Source organism: Peromyscus leucopus, chromosome 8a (assembly GCF_004664715.2).
Source record: "Peromyscus leucopus breed LL Stock chromosome 8a, UCI_PerLeu_2.1, whole genome shotgun sequence".
NCBI classification, from domain to species: Eukaryota; Metazoa; Chordata; class Mammalia; order Rodentia; family Cricetidae; genus Peromyscus; species Peromyscus leucopus.
Genome location: NC_051085.1, coordinates 27613640 through 27631297, shown reverse-complemented (window position 1 = coordinate 27631297; position 17658 = coordinate 27613640). Strand labels below are relative to the sequence as shown.

General features: G+C 41.0%; 2 protein-coding genes across 2 annotated transcripts in view; both read left to right on the top strand.

The window, feature by feature from the left end:
* The window catches only part of Samd3 (sterile alpha motif domain containing 3), a 50873-nt gene that overhangs the window by 7161 nt on the left and 26054 nt on the right, over positions 1–17658 (top strand). Inside the window, 2 exon segments of the mRNA XM_037200301.1 lie at positions 11792–11977; positions 12739–12823. Coding sequence (XP_037056196.1) covers positions 11792–11977; positions 12739–12823 — 271 coding nt within the window.
* Positions 5392–8022, top strand: LOC114698617 (protein-L-isoaspartate O-methyltransferase domain-containing protein 1-like). Its single transcript, XM_037200300.1, has one exon. The coding sequence runs from the start codon at positions 5892–5894 to the stop codon at positions 6441–6443; it is 552 nt and encodes a 183-aa protein (XP_037056195.1). The 5' UTR covers positions 5392–5891; the 3' UTR covers positions 6444–8022.

Here is a 17658-nt window from a genome sequence, read left to right as displayed (position 1 = left end):
TGAGGCAATCGATACCAAATGTGGCGATTTTACAAACACCGCTTCGGGACTTATTTCCCATTTGCTCATAGTAGGCAATGCATTTGAAGGTGTTGCCCACTAGACTTTCATGAAGTCAACTGCTTTTAAGAGGAGGGAATGGGCAACGGAGCAAGTGCTGGTTTCGGGGCTCTGTTCCTTTCCACTTGCCCCCCCCCCAAACTGTTTCTGTAACTACTTGGCATGGAAACACCACCTGATACCCACGGGGACTTGGTGGGAGACAGACCTAAGCACCTGACACTTGTCACCAGGTCACACGGAGACAGTTGCAGTTATTTGGGATATTTTTCCAGTGTTTCCCGACAGGGGCTTCATCTTTGCATGCGGACTTTTGCAGGTAAAAAGGAAAAAGCAGGTCTCTTGAAGCTGCGCACTCACCTGGCATTGGTTGTGCTCAGTCTCTGGAAAAGTCTTTAGTTGCAGTCAAAATAAGATGTGTGTCCCAGGGGGTGAAACCCCATGACACTCTGGAGCAGTGAACTTGTCTTGGGTGACAGGTGATTCTGTAATTGTTACTAAATGGTTTAAATACTTCTCTGGATCATTAGGTGACATCATCATGTGCTGTGGACATGTTAGGGGCTTCTTCTGCAATGAAATTCTTTCTTTTCTTTTTTAATCTACATACTAAAAAACTGTTCATTTCTCTTTTAGTGTTCAATAAGGCAAGAAATCAGATAAACCAAGGTTTCCTACTTGTTACTTTAAAGACTCTTGACTTGAACTTTAAGTACATGTGCCATGCTTTGCTCCTGCCTTGGAGCATAATTACAATTTAGTCATGGTTTCATGCATATTTAAGAATTACGTTAATGACTTTTCTCGTGGTCTAGCTACTGCTGTGAGATGGTGTAGTTTTTCCTGCCTCTGCTCTGTGAAGCAAATATCAATGGATCCTCAACATTTCTGATATTTTAGTTGCATTTTCACATTGGTATTTCAGATAAGGGACAGCAACATAGCTGTGTATGTATTCGGTCCCAGACTATAATAAAGGGAAGGCTTAATGAAGCCTGGTAGCTCAGATATGCAGTGAGTCTTCTCAGCAATGCTGGTGAATAAAATCAGGGGCTCACACATGCTAATGGAACACTTTATCACTAGGACCCAGCCTTGTGATTAGAATTCCCAGTTCCTATATGCTTCTGTCCTCTGTTCTGTTGGCAGAGAGCCATGGAAGTGATTATCAGAGACTAATCATACCTTGTTGTGTCAATAAATATTCACTATGTAAGGGAAGAAGTATTTTATGCATTTTCTATGGTTTCTTCATAGTTGAGTCAAATCTATATGACCACATTAGAAAATGAAAGAATCAGGCTGGAGAGATGGCTCAGAGGTTAAGGGCACTAGCTGCTCTTCCAGAGGTCCTAAATTCAATCCCCAGCAACCACATGGTGGTTCACAACCATCCGTAATGAAATCTGGTGCCCTCTAATGGCTGGTAGGCATACATGCAGGCAGAACTCTGTATACATAATAAATAAATAAATCTTTTTAAAAAAAAAAAAGAAAGAAAATGAAAGAGTCTTGCAGAAGAACCTTGTGGCTAGATGGGAGGTCTTGAGACTCTCTACCTGGTTCACACACAGCTCAACAAGGCAGATGAGTTGAGAAAGGGGTAAATGTAAGCATTAGATGAGCATTGTCAACCCTGAGACAGCAGAGTTAATAAAGCTGGGGACCAGGGACAAGCAAATAGTTAAGAGCTTAGTTTTGGAGCCTGGCTTTGTCATTTGCCAACTAAGTCACAAGTTCTCCAGCCTAAGTGGGGCTTATTTCTCATCTGTAAATGAACAGAATGGTGAGTTAGTATATGAAAAGTTCTTAGGACCTGGCACACAGTTGGCATACATAAATTTTAACTATTGTTTGTGTTATAGCAAGCATGGGGATCCAGTGAGATTCAGAGGATTCTGGTCTCAATTCTCACAGGTGGTCCCAGGTTGAAGATCAAGGCTTATACCAGGATGTTTGGGGCAGTAGTGCCCTCCTGGGGCCCAGGCTCTAGGACAGAAGAGGGAACACCCTGTCCTAGAACGTCTGGGCCATGGGTTGAGAGTTGTAATAGAAAACAGGACAAGGAGTCTTATAGTGTATACAATGAGAGTTAGAGAGAAGCTTCCAGACCTCACAGACAGACATTGTTACCATTGCAAAGGCATCAGAGAGCACACAGGTGGTACACTGCCATATTTAGCTACTGAATCCCAGGTCAGTATAACAGCAAGATCTCAGTGGATCCACAGGTGCTCCTACCCAAAGGTCTGTGTTAGAGACATATGACAGACTAGTCCTGTTCCTTGAGAAACTCCCAGTGTACAATCATATAGTAGAGACTATGAGGAATCCTACAGGTAAAATATGAATTTACCTACAATTCTTTGTGAAATATTTGCTAGTTTCATAAAATAGGAAATACTTATCTAAAGACTGCCGACCTAAGTCAGGATTAAATCATCATTCATTCCTCCAATATGCCAATGTCCCTTGAGCACTTGTTGCACAAGAGGTACTTTTGGAAGCGCTGAAGACGCAACAGGAGGCAACGTCTGCTTCACTGTGCTCATCATATCTTGCTGGGCTGTGTGGTGAGTTACAGGCTGACCTGAGCTACACAGAGAGAGACCCTGCTCCAACTCCACCTCAAAAATAAGAAGAAATAAAATGATACATAAACAAATAATAGGTTAATTCTCAACCAAAGATGAGTAACTATGGCCAGAAGCACAGATTCACGTTACTCTGAGTGACGTGCCCACTGTGAAATAATCTATGAAAACTTTTAGAGTAACAGAACAAAGGAAAGCATCAGATAGTACAACAGAGCAAGGTAATGTTTTCTAGAGATTTTGGGTACTATAACAGTCTTGGCTTTCGGGCTGCTGGAAGCCGGTGATCCCACTAAGTTTAAAAATACATTCCAAAGGTTTTACTTAACAGTCACAAAGATGTTAGGTCAGATAGAAAAGTGTGTAGCAAGCAGCTATGGAGGAGACTGCTCCCCCAGGGGAGTTGGCTCCTGGTCTGCAATATCCCATCTCTCCCCACAATCATGATTCTAGTCAGCCAACCAGTTCTGGGGGTTTTCAATAGGTGTGAAGACTTTCCAGAGAACTCCAGTTCAAAGGTAAAGAGAATTAGATGAAATGCAATGTCACATCATGGCAGCTTGGGGGACCCAGTCATTTAGTTCAGTCCCTGAAAGCATGAGGTGCGTCTCACTTTCCGTCTTTGACAGTAGGAAGGCTGCCTCTGGTGGTGGGTTCTTGACATTGACATCCTGGTGCCTTACTAATCAATGGCTCCCTTGCCATGTGTGGACTGTTCTAATACAATGAATGGTATGGTGATATTTTGTTTGTGATCTGACAAATAAAGCTTGCCTGAAGACTAGAGTGCAGAGCTAAGCCATTAGTTAGCCATAGAGGCCAGGCAGTGGTGACACATACTTTTAATCCTAGCACTTGGAATCTCACACCTTTAGTCCCAGCACTAGGGAGGTAGAGACAGGAAGTGATATGACTTGGCAGAGAAATATAAGGCAGGAGGAGACAGGAACTGAGGTTCTTTCAGGTTGAGGATTTGGTAGAGGTAAGAGCTTTAGTGGCTGGGTGCTCTGCTTCTCTAATCTTTCAGCTTTCACCCTGATATCTGACTTGGTTTTTATTAAAACCAAATAGAATTCATACTACATAATGGAAATCTGCTTTTTGAAAGATATGATTTTTGTGTGCTCAGTTAAAGGTTAAAGAATTTAAGACTTTCTATCTTGAATGGCAGGTTTTTGGTTTGTTTGTTTTGCTTTGCTTTGCTCTGTTTTGTTTGAGATAGGGCCTCTTGTAGCCCAGGCTGGCCTCAAACTTGCTGTGCAGTAAAGCATCCCCGTGAACTTTCTGCCTTTGTACTGGCTTTACAGGCTTGCACCATGATGCCCAGCTTTTACAGTACATTATATTTAACATCCCTCTTCTTCACACATTCCTAAATCTTCTCAGAACATTATTATCACAATCCATTCCACACAACAAGGACAGAAAGTTACTGCAGCCCCTGATCACAAAGGCCTGCCTCCGGACCTGGCGGCTCACCTGCACAGAGGGAAAATGATGTAAAATATATAAAATGGATTTACTAACGTTCTTACATTTGAGCCAATAATGAAAAGGCTTCTCTCTGTCTCTTCCTTTCCTACAGCAATGTTTATTGAAAGAACGGGACAACAGTCAGAAGACACACACACTCACACACACACTAACACACAGACACACACACACTCACACACACATACTCTCTCTCTCTCTCACACACACACAGAGAGAGAGAGAGAGAGAGAGAGAGAGAGAGAGAGAGAGAGAGAGAGAGAGAGAGAGAGAGCTCTGAGTCCCTGTGAGATGAGCTGGGAGGTCACAAAAGTCACAATTATTACTTTTCAGGCTCTTGTTACAACCTCTCACAACCCAGGGCCCTGTGCTTTAGTGGGTGGTGAGGGCTTCCTCAACTCTCAGTGTGATGTTCCCTGTGGACCTAGAAAACAACAACAACAACAACAAGGAACAAACAAACAAAAAACCCCAAAGAATAACTTTAAAAGTCCTGATTTGCAAGGAGTTCTGTTACACAATAAAGAAACCAAAATGGGTGAGAACAGTTGCAAACCCACATGAGGTGCTGGAGCAGGCAGTGTCGGTGTTTCAGCCGAGGAAGTGCACAGTAGGGCTACAGGGGTTGGCAGGCAGAGAGAATAAAAAGGAGGATAAATCTGGGAAGAGGAGATCAAGGAGCAAGAAAGAGGTTGGCTCCAGGGGCCAACCACCTAGCTATACAGCAAGCAACACAGTAAGAAAAAAGTATACAAAAATAGAGAAAGATAAAAGCCCAGAGGCAAAAGGTAGGTGGGATAATTTAAGAAAAGCTGGCCAGAAACAAGCCAAGCGAAGGCTGGGCATTTATAAGTAAGAAAAAGACTCCATGTAATTTATTTGGGAGATAAGTGGTGGGCACCCCAAAAGAGCAAAAGAGTTAAGAGCAAAAAAACAACCAACAACAATCTAGTATCTTTAAAGATGATGAACTATTTCAGATGTGTTGAATGGGAGGTAAACAGAGTAAAATTGTTGGCAATATTGGTTAGAGCATGGAAAAGAATTCTGGGAGATGGAGAAATGGCTCAGCAGTTAACAGCACTTGCTGCTCCCAATACCTCCACTGAGCAGCTCACAACTTGCAAGTTGAGTGAACAGTTCCAGAGAGTATGAAACCTTCTCACAGCCTCCTTGGGTATCCACACATGTGGCATATACTCACATATACACATAAATAAGAATAAACCGGGCCGCTGCTTTGGCCTGGAGGGCTCCCGCCTACGCAGGTCGTGACGCTGGGACCGAGCTCCGCAGACGGAGCGGGCGCCGCTGCTGAGCGTCTTCTGCGTTCGGACCTTTTGGAATAAATCATGGAATTGAACTTCATTCAGATGTGGTGGAATATGCCAAGGAAAAACTGGAGAGCTTCATCAAAAATAGCGATAGCTTTGATAATCAGCTCCTAGACCTAGACTATCCGTCTAAGAGGGAAGCTACAGTGCAAGGCTAGGTCACCCTGCTCTCCTAGCTGCTTTTCAAAAGAATTATATGGGCAAGTTGGCAAGGTCCGGGCTGTGAACGAAGTCATCTATCCGTCTGAGATGAAGATAGTCCAGCATGCACCCATAAAGAAAGCCACTGCTGAGATTTGAATTCTGTGAACCTGCATTTGTGGTGGGTAATTGCCTTCAGATAGCTTCTGACAGTCATCAGTATGATCGAATTTATTGTGGAGCTGGAGTCCAGAAAGATCATGAAAACTACATGAAGATCTTGCTCAAAGTTGGGGGAATTCTGGTCATGCCTATAGAGGATCAGTTGACACAGATTATGCGGACTGGACAAAACACTTGGGAAAGTAAAAATATCCTTGCTGTTTCCTTTGCACCACTTGTACAACCTAGTAAGAATGATAATGGCACACCGGATTCTGTGGGACTCCCCCCATGTGCTGTCAGGAATCTCCAAGACTTGGCTCGTATTTATATTCGACGTACACTTAGAAACTTCATAAATGATGAGATGCAGGCCAAGGGAATTCCGCAAAGGGCTCCACCCAAGAGGAAAAGAAAGAGAGTTAAACAAAGAATTAACACTTATGTATTTGTAGGTAATCAGCTTATTCCTCAGCCCCTAGACAGTGAAGAGGATGAAAAAATGGAAGAAGACAGCAAAGAAGAAGAAGAAGAAGAGAAAGATCATAGTGAAACCATGAAGCATGAGGAGCCACCTCAGAACTTACTGAGGGAAAAGATCATGAAGCTGCCGCTCCCTGAGTCTTTAAAAGCTTACTTGACATATTTTAGAGACAAATAACTTAAAACAAGGAAGAATGCCTACTGATAATTCCCTTACTCTTGTAAATGTAGTGTTTATTAGGAGTTAGAGAATTATTTCATTAGAATGAATTATTGCAGAAAAAACGCTCAAGTTATTTCTCTTAATGACAGAAATGATGTATTCAGTGATTTAAAAGAGTCTGTTTCCTAATCTATTTTTCTTAAATCTTGAGGAAATGCTGTTTTAGCTCAATGATCTCAAAATGAAATGCATCAGTAGTCAGGACTTTGTGACAGTAATGCCCTTGTGGTTTTTCACAGATTTTTTAGTGTTGGGCATTGGATTTCACTCTATAAGAGGTTGATAGATTGTCACACATATATAGGCTTATTTAAATTGCATTTTGCATTTCTTTTGTAAGTTCGCTTATCTAATAAGGAAAGCAAATGCTTGTAGATCCGCTTACCTTACTTTTGTTGTAGACATATTCCGGGCAACATCTCAGTGCAATAATAATTCAAGATATTCAATAATTTAGCTTTAAAGACTTCAGACTTCATGAAATTTTACAGGCCTGAAACATTTGCTTTTTGAATCTATTGCCAAAAGATACAGGGAAAATTCCTGCTTCTCTCATAGAGATTTTAAGAGCACAGCAAGTGAATATTAAAGTAGGAAATGACTACTTAACACAGCTAGTTTGTGTGGGCTCCTTGTGTTCTCAGTATTTACAGATATTCTAGAATTCTAAAAGGTAGTATATTTAGGATTGCTTTTTTGTAATTATAAAGTATTAGATTTGAAAAGATTTCCATTGTTTCATTTGCCTCTGAATGCAGGCAGTAAGTCACATTAAGTGACTCACTTATTAGGTACCTTCAGTAACAGGGGAATGATGTAGTCTGCTGAAGCACTTTATGGGACTTTTAGTTATGTGAATATTTGTCTTTAACAAGGTAGGCCATGCATCACCTTTTCTGTTTTGAATCTTTCTAGTATAAGTAGTCATGGAAGTTGTATGTAGATGCCTATGTGTTTAAAATTTGGTTCAGAATCATAGTGGGATCTCTGACCCACACCAAGCTCATTTCCTCCCTTCTATGTTTTGTTTCTTTGGTAAAATGATAATGGTTTTTATTTTTTGCTTACTGTTACATTCTTAACATATGTAGGGTACCAGTGCTAAAACAGGCAGTGCATATTGTTACTAGTTCTTTCCTCATAAGGTTTGCACCCAGTTCTTCCTTGTTAAGAAGACATGAGATGTGACCTACTTACTACTTAATATTATACAGATTATGTGTTTTTAAAGGGAAGATTTCAAGTGTCTCACTTATTCTCACCATATCACTGTCAGAGCAGCCACTCAGATTTGCCAAAGGAAACACAATCATCATGTTTCAAATAGTTAAATAACTCAGCTCCAATAATTCTGCATACACAAATCAGTTAAAATATTTCAAACTTGAAATTGATCCAAATAATTGATACTGTTTTAGTAATGTGAGAGACAGTGTTATGGAAAAAATTCATTTGGCTCTTGGCGGAATGGGTATGTCCAATTATTACTAAGTAATATTCTCTCTTATTTCTATCAAAAAAAAAAAGGAAAAAGACATATCCCCCCCCCCACAAGTGGTACTGTGAATTAAACCCAGGACTAGGACCTAAGACATGTTAGGCAAGCACTCTGTGACTGAGATTTATCCCCAAACCAACAAACTTTTATGTTTAAAAATTTGTTCTAGAAGTTTAATCTTGAATTTCTAATACACATGTAGTTTTATGTGGGAAAAGTTCTTCCCATCCTGTCACCCACATCTCTTTATTTTTTTTCTTGGAGCTGATATACAGATATCTGAAAATCCATGATCTTCAATGATATTATTTAGGAGAGTGATGTTAAGGATATATTTGAAGATGGCTGTTTTTATGCTCTCTTCTGTTGACTTTGTAAATTGTACAATAGATTGTCTTGATCATTGTGTTTTTTGTTTTTGAAATGTATATTTTATTCTTTTAAATTCATTTATTTTTCAGGTGTGACTTTATGGTTGGCTTTTAAAGGTAGGAATACATGAAAATTTAAGGAAAGCAGACTTATCTATTGACTCATCCATTACATTAAGAATATTTGGGTTTGTGCTTATTTTTAATGAAATCATGTTTATTTGAGTGTGGAAAGTAAAGAAGTAGCAATTACAGATGAAATAAAAGTAAATGAAAGAAAATAAAGAAGAAAAAGGTAAAAAGAAAGAAACAAAAATGTGAGTAAAAGTAAGCCATATGTGAATGGCTCACACCTAGAACTTGAGGCCAAGGCAAGAGGAATACCTCAGACTTGAGGCCGTCAGGGGTTACAGAGGAAGAATAAGTTTTTTCTTCAAAGAGCAAAAACAAAACAGAGTATATGAAAATGATGGGAAATAGTCTCATGGACTTACATACAGACAAAAATACATTTATATTTATCTTTTGAAGACAACAAAGAGGCCTTGAGTGGAGGTGTGTGTTGCTAAATTCTTGCAGCAGGTTGGATACAGGACTTTAAGGAGCAGCCACCATCACCAAAATCCCAAGAATCCAGCAAGGACACCATAGCTACCAAGGGTCTAATTGAACTGTGTACTACTCACTGGTCAACATCCTGGACTCTGATATTAATAAATAGCATACATGGTTAAAATAAAATATAAAAGTGTTTTTGTTGAGGTGAAAGTAAAAGTGTGATAAATTGTTGGACAAATTGGGAAATCATTTTAAATAAACAAATCACATCATTACACAGCAAAAAAAAAAAAAAAAAAAAAAAAAAAAAAGAATAAACCGTCAAAAAGAAGGGAAACTTGATGGCAGAAGCATGATCAAAACAGTGATTGAGAAGAGATTTTAAAAAAGGATTTAAAGAAAGGCATGAGGAGTGCTTGGAGGCATTGTTTGGAGTTTCAGTGGGGAGTCGGATGCAAATTCTTTCCACTCACTTTTCTCATTCTTTTAAGAAAAACATCATGCATTAACCTTGCTAAGCAATGGTATCCACACTATGCAAGAAAGTTCCTGCCCTCATGTGACAGCTAGGTCTCTCTGCTTCCTACAGATGCTCAACAACATTTTCTATGTAAGCTTTTCCTTAGCAGGCTGATACTCCACTGGACCTGTTCCTCATAGAAATAGCATTATTACCCTATGTGAACCCCATTAAACTACAGTTAGACTGCTCTTGGAATGAGCAGAATGATTTTTCATTCTTATTACACTTAGACAAAGTTAGAAAATCAATGAGCCTTTTATGAGAACTCCCACCTCATCCTTTAAAAAAATTAGTGCACAATTTAAAAATATAATGTTTCAGTTGGGCAGGTGATATTACTGATGAGAATTGGGAATGATGGATAGGTTACTCTGCTTGACTCAATAATTCTACATTGTATAAATATATGATAGTTATACCACAGTATCACTTTAATCTCATCAATATATATAATTATCATTCATCAGTATCTGAAACAATTTTGAAACTGTTATAATGATACTGTCATTTGTCAAATAGCTCACTTTATTATAAATTTTATTATGAATATATATTTTTATTCTGTATGAACTGAGCAGTTAGCAAGCGGTATGTTCTCAGACTGGGGTTCCCATTAACATATTTTAAGTGGCTTGGAGGTTTATTTTATATCCAGGAGTGAAAACAGAGCTGCATTTGTGGTAGTAGGCTTGTCAAAGAGCCCTGACCTAGAAGTAAGAAGTTGAAGGTTGCCTGTTGCTGTATTAAGTCCGGTATGAAATTATTGGTGTGTCTATTATCACCACATTTTTCACCATGGCCACAGTGAGTGCCAAAGGGGGAATATGTGAGGAAGCTTACCATAAAAAGAGATAAAAAAAAAAAAATGCCCTCTGCTTCCCAAGTCCCCACCTTCCATGACAGCACATGCATTCTGATCAAGGATGGCTTACAATGCTAAGGGAAGCCTGGCTTTTGATAACGCACCCGAATTGTATTTGAACAACTAACCTCAACTGTGATCAGAGAATTAACTTCCCTAGACTAGTTTAAGAAACCTCTCTGTTGACTTGTACTTGGCTGGCCACTGTCTCTTCCCTCCCATCCTACTCAGTCCTGTGAGTGAACTAGCTTGACATCTGCCTACTGCCATTGATTAACGTGGTTTCTAAGAGTTACTTTGAAGCCTTCTTTGTGTATACATAAGGACTGGCCTCTGATTCAAGGTGTTAGTGTGCTTCTGAAGCTCAATTTTATAAATAGTCTTATCAATACTTAAATTACATGGCAGATACTCCACCAATTTCAAATGTACAGGCAGTTAATTTTAGTAAATTAATGTTTAGAAGAAGTTTGTCCAGTCATCAACACAATCCACTGGGCTGCCTGTAGCCTTAGGCAGCAGCAGATTGACTTTAAAGTTCTTCTTTCCTGTCACCTTCCATAGACTCAAGAATCTTGGCACTGGACTGTAGTTGAAGTTTTCTCCAGTCCTGCCTGGCCCACAGTCAGGACAAATCTCTCTCACCCGCCAATTCCGCAGCCGCTCAGACCCAACCAGATGTAGCATGGATCTTAAAAGTTCTTATTAATAAAATCAAACCTGTGAGCCAGGTATTGGGGTGAAGCTGGAAGATCAGAGATACAGAACAAGCCATAGCTACCTCACCTCGCCGGATCCTCAGCTGGTCTTGTTTCCTCAGACTGGAGGCCTCTGAGTCCTCATCCAGAATGAGTCTCAGCTGAACTGCTGCTCAAAAGCCTGAATGCTTAACCAGGCCAAATGCTTAACCAGCCAAATGCTTAACCAGCCAAAAGTCTTTGGGTGTTTACTTGGTTGGGTCTGAGCGGCTGCGAGACTGGTGGGTGAGAGAGATTTGTCCTGACCGTTGGCCAGGCAGGGTTGGAGAAAACTCCAGCTACACTGGACTAAGAACAGTGAATCTTATTTTAGTGTAGAGACCACATGTATAGCATATAGTGTATTTCTCTTACTGAAATAGCCAAGGATCAAGTCAGGTGCATCTTGGATTTTGTCACAAACAACAACAGAGTAGATGAAAAGAGTTTTCTTAACAAGTTACTAAAACTGATTTAGTGTGGCTTCGCTTGCTTGGCAGAATTGTAGTTTATCACTTCTGTCTATTAAATATTTTGTTCAATTTTGAGATATGTATTACAACTTGGCCCTTCAAGACATATGGAGTAATATTTTCCAACGTCAAGCTTAACTCTCAAATCCATGTGATTATGTGTATATGGTATATTTAGGTGCCAGGAGGTGGTTTATACCCAAGGTTTTCAGAGTGTGGTGAACTGATATATTTCGTAGATTCAACACAGAGTTTTACTCTTGGTGTTTTTTATTCCACAGAAGAAATGTAAAGCACGTTCTAGCAAGGCATAAAGCATTACAATGGACTAAGTCCTATGTCCTACCGGAGTTTCCCTATGATGTCAAGTGCATGCTGGCGGAGCAGAGGTGCCCTGATCACAGCATGAGGATAAGGATCATCGAGTTTCTCCAGGCAGATATGACAAAGTACCTGGAAGGCTCGCTGTGAGTAGTTAACAGTGAGGACATGATCTGTGCTCAAAGGAGAATAGAATTTGTTGAGAACCAAGTCTCCATGGTTTATGGATGACACAGCGAATAAAAATTTAACATGCAGATTTAGACCAGGGGCTGTGGTTATTGTCTAAGTTGATTCAGTGCTTGCTGCATAGCCCCCAACACCCATATAAAAATCTAGGCATGCCGGGCAGGGGTGGTGCACGCCTTTAATCCCAGCACTCGGGAGGTAGAGCCAGACGGATCTCTGTGAGTTCGAGGCCAGCCTGGGCTACCAAGTGAGTTCCAGGAAAGGCGCCAAGTTACACAGGGAAACCCTGTCTCGAAAAACAAAACAAAACAAACAAACAAACAAAATCTAGGCATGACAGCACATGCTTGTGACTATAGCTCTGCACAGGGAGGGTCGGGTAATAGACAGATAGGTACCTGGTACTTGATGGGCCAGCCAGGCTTGTCTAAACCATCAGTGGGCTCAGTTTGCCATGAGGGACCCTGTCCCAGCAAACAAGGTCAACTGTGCAGGGGAGCAAGGTTAACTTCAGGCCACCATACCTAAAGATTCCTCCATACCTAAACACACACACACACACACACACACACACACACACACACACACACGCACGCACACAGAGAGAGAGAGAGATAGACACCACAGCAAGAGAAAGTTTAGAAGAAACCTGTGTTCTTTATACTCACCTGAATTGGGGGCTGCTAGACATGAACTCCATCTTATCTGTTGTGAACAGGTACCCCACCACCCAGCAGTACAATGATGTGATCAATGCCCTGCTGCAGGCCCACCCTTTCCTGGATGAGGACGGCTGTGGCTTTGTAAGTGACTGCGTGGCCCCACCACCCTGTCCATCTTAGTCCATTTGAAGTAAGAGCTTTGCATTTTCCACTCTGGCTCTGGTATTTTTTTTTTTTCATTTTCTTGATTTTTCTTTTACTTTAAGAATATAATATAATTACACCATTTATCCCTTTCTGTTGGCAGAAGTTTCTGTCCCACAAGCTAGTAACCACTCAGAGGCTTAATATTAATTTTTTTTACAAGTTTTCTTTTTTTGGGGGGGGATTTATTTATTTATTATGTATATAGTGTTCCATCTGCACATATCCCTGCAGGCCAGAAGAGGGCCCCAAATCTCATTACAGATAGTTGTGAGCCACCATGTGGTTGCTGGGAATTGAACTCAGGACCTTTAGAAGAGCAAGCAGTGCTCTTAACCTCTGAGCCATCTCTCCAGCCCCCAATATTAATTATTATTAATTATAAATGCTTGGCCAATAGCTCATGCTTGTTACTAGCTAATTCTTACATTTTAAATTAACCCATATTTCTTATCTATGTCTTGTCACGAGGCTTGGTATCTTTTCTCAGCACAATATGCCCATCTTGCTTCTTCTGTGTCTGCTTGAGACTCCACTGACTCCATCCTTCTTCCTATCATTCTCAGTTTGGGCTCTCCTGCCTGACTTTATCCTGTCCAGCTATTGACCAGTCAGCTTCTTTATTAAACCAATTACAGAGACATATATTCACACAGTGAAAAGGAATATTCCACACCTTTCCTTTCTTTTCTCCAATCCTTTTCATATACCCTCCTCACTCTTTCAAATTTATAACCTTTTTTATTGGTTTTTTTTTTTTTTTTTTGGTTTTTCGAGACAGGGTTTCTCTGTGTAGCTTTGCGCCTTTTCCTGGAACTCACTTGGTAGCCCAGGCTGGCCTCGAACTCACAGAGATCCCCCTGCCTCTGCCTCCCGAGTGCTGGGATTAAAGGCGTGCGCCACCACCGCCCGGCAAAACCCTTTTTTATTGTTATATTCATATATATATATATCCTGCTTAATTAGTCTGCTGGGTATATGTTTTTAGGGCTTACCATTTGGTATTGGATAATGAATTGGTGTGTTCTTTCCTAGGGAAGACTGTTTTTCCCAATCTCAGTTGCCTATAGTTCTTTTTGTAGTGTTGAAGCATTGTGGTCTTTCCCCTGCCCATATTGGCAAGTTTGGTGTTCATATTCTCTCTCTCTCTCTCTCTCTCTCTCTCTCTCTCTCTCTCTCTCTCTCTCTCTCTCTCTCCCCCACTCCCTCTGTGGTTCATCTCTGTCTCTGTCCCATGTATCTTGTCTTCAGCTGGAAGTCACCGTCCTTCTGTCCCTCTCCTAACACCATCCAGGAGCTCCTGTGTAACTCAGAGCTCCTGTGAATACCCAGAAGGAGGACATGGCTTCATCAGAGCTGTAGTTGATGGAGTGTTTCTTGCTTTCTGATCTAATCAAAGGGGAAGTTGTCTGGCTTTGAGGTCTTGTCCCCCTACCTCATCCACCCTCTCACATCTCTGCTGTCTGGATTCGGTAGACTCTAAGGATGCTCTAAGAAACAGTTTCATGGTGTTTGTCCTCCAGAGATTCTGATTTAAATGATGTGAGGACAGATTCTGCCACCAAGGCTTTCAAAAGATTCCAAAGGCTGTGATGGATATCAAGGGTTGAGAACCAGTGCCCAAGCATGCTTAGGAACTGGCGTACCAACTGAGGCCTTACCATTAGGCAGATTGGGGCAGGAGGACCAGGAGCTTGAAAGCTAGTCTGGGCTACATGAGATGCTGTTTCACATGAAACAAGAAGAACATCTTCATGCCTTCACTGTAACAGTGGAAATATGTTTAGCATTACTGAATGATAAACTTAAGAAATACTTTAAAATTCTAACAAAAAGTTGAACATTCTTGACAGGAAAAGTATGATTTAAGAAACAGTGGTGAGAAACTATAGGTATGTGTACCTGAAGATACGCTGCTATTCCCGTAAATCTGTCTTTATAGGAATCCACTTCAGTATCTATCTTTATATGCAATCACTTCGGTATCTATCTTTATATGAATCCACTTTGGTATCTATCTTTATATGAAATCACTTCGGTATCTATCTTTATATGAATCTACTTTGGTATCTATATTTATATGAATTCACTGTGGTATCTGTCTTTATATGAATCCACTTTGGTATCTATCTTTACATGAATCCACTTTGGTATCTGTCTTTATAGGAATCCACTGTGGTATCTATCTCTATATGAATCCACTGTGGTATCTACCCCTATATGAACCCACTTTGGTAAACACAGCTAAGATGACAGATGTGCTTCTGTATCTCATCTTCTCAACTACATGCAGGGAAGGAATTTTCCCTCTGTCCCTCCCACCTCCATCCTCTCTTTTTACTTTTCTTCCTTCCTTTTCCCTTTCTCTCTGTCGTCTTCCCATCTTCAGGTAAGGGCTTAGTATACATAGGTAAAATCAGAAGATGCTGAATGATAGAAGGCCTTAGGGTTCTCTTTTACCCTCCAAACTCAGAAAAGTTGTGGTATCCCATGCCTGGAAGTAGCAGCTTGTCAAGACTCTTGCTAACGAAGGATGATGTCCTTTTTTAAAAAAATGTGTTTTTGTATGTAAAGCATGCTACAAAAGAACCTGATGTTTCTCTTACTAAAAACAAAATAGTGCAAGCCAAGCAACAACAAAAATCTGGGGTTCTGACAGCTCCAGTCATGAGAACACAGGAAACACTAACCCTCCTTCTCCATCAAGATACAATATAACACTGGTCATCTGATCAGTGACAGGCACTTCTCTGTCTCTGTAAATCCCACACCCTCAGCTTCAATCAATCTCTGATACTGTGCTATGTAGTTAAGACCAGGGTGGTACATTTCTACTGAACTTGAACAGATTGCTTTCCTTTCATTGTCCCCCAAGCAATTCAACTCTTACCTGACATTTGCATTGTATTATATATTCCAGGTAGCACAGAGATACTTGAAACTAATGGGAAGTCTTTCCAGAGAGTCTTACCTATATATAAGCAAATAAATATCTGTAATATTTTTTAATTCTCTCTCCCCCCCCCCTCTCTCTCTGACATGTGGATGGATGCAGAGGACAGTTTGTGGGAGTCAGTTCTCTCTTTCCATTGTGTGGGTACCAGTAATCAAATGCAGGTCATCAGACTTGGCAGCTAGTGCCTTTACTCAGTAAGTCATCTCTCCTGTCTGCCAGTTACATTTTGACCTTTACTCCTTTTTTTAAATTTTATTTTACAATACTATTCAGTTCTACATAACAGCCACAGATTCTCTTGTTCTCCCCCTTCCTGCCCCCTCCCCTTCCCCCCAGCCCACCCCCATTCCCACCTCCTCCAGAGCAAGGCCTCCCCCGAGGACTGAGATTGACCTGATAGACTCAGTCCAGGCAGTTGACCTTTACTCTTATGGTTATTGAAGTGAGATACTTACAAAGTAATGAATAATGTCTACTGGACTCCTGTGGGCATGTGATGTACATGGTCCCACATATTATGCAAAGATAATAGAGAGCCATGGAATATGACTTATCAGGTTGTGGCCTCATTTGTACAGTTGAAGAGTATAAGTGGAGTCTGGTGCATGGATAGGTATTTGCCCAGCTTCTCATCACATCTGTATATGAGGCTGTGGTCCTCATGCTAGATTGCATGGTGTAGGAAATGCCTAAGAATATTGAGAGGGGTGTAGTGTGTGTGTGTGTGTGTGTGTGTGTGTGTGTGTGTGTGTAAAAACTCTTTATCTTGTAAATTTTCAAATCTACACAGTGGCTTACCATAGGCCTTTCAAGATCAAGATTTCTCTTCACATGATTATACGTGGTGCTGGATAATTACTAGTTCTCTGTAGTGAGGATCATCCTGAGCATCGTGGGACAGTGAGCAGGACCCTTGACACCCACCACATGTGTGTAGTGCCCTTTCCACAGCAATCACAACACATGTCCTCTAACACATGAGATGTCTTCTGGGGAATAGAGGGAGCAGCATCAGCAGGCTGGTGAAGAGCTGCTAGTCCACGTTCACTGGCCATTGCGGCATCTACCTTCATCCCGAGCATTGTTGGTGTTACGTGATTGTTTAGAAGTTACTGGTGACATCTCTAAATATCTTTTTGCTGTTTATTGCATTATTTTTGCTGTACTGGGCATTGAACTCGGGGCTTTTTACATTTTAGGCAAGTGCTCTACCACAGAGCCACAGCCACAGACCTTTCAGCATAGGCCTTAGACAGATAATGACAGTTTCCTCTATAGCAACAATACTGTTTTTATGCCTATGAAAATGAATAATAGTTGCATGATGTCCCATATAATCTGTATTATGGATTGCATCCGATTCTTCTGTTTCTGTTGTTTTTTTTCTAATTTAGTCTCTTTGTCTTTTTTGTTTGTTTGTTTGTTTTCCCTGATATTTACTTTGTAGTCAAGTTGTTTTGTTTTTTATTCATTTTACATACCAACCACAGATCCCCCTCTCATCTCTCCTCCCGATCCCCACACCCGGCCTTCCCTCTGGACCCACCTCTCCATCCCCTCCTCCAAAAGGGTAAGTCCTCCCGTGGGGGGACAGCTAAGCCTGGTACATTCAGTTGAGGCAGGACCAAGCTCGTCCCTGCTGCATCAAGAGTGAGCAAGGTATTGGACCACAGGCAATGGGATCCAGAAAGCCAGCTCATGCACCAGGGATAGATCCTGATCACACTGCCGGGGGCCCCCTCAAACAGACCCAGCTACACAACTGTCTCCCGTATGCAGAGGGTCTAGTACAGTCTGGTCCCATGCAGGATCCACC

Excerpts from the sequence above, each read along its gene's own strand:
- LOC114698617 (XM_037200300.1), top strand. The coding sequence starts at position 5,892 with ATGAAGATCTTGCTCAAAGTTGGGGGAATTCTGGTCATGCCTATAGAG.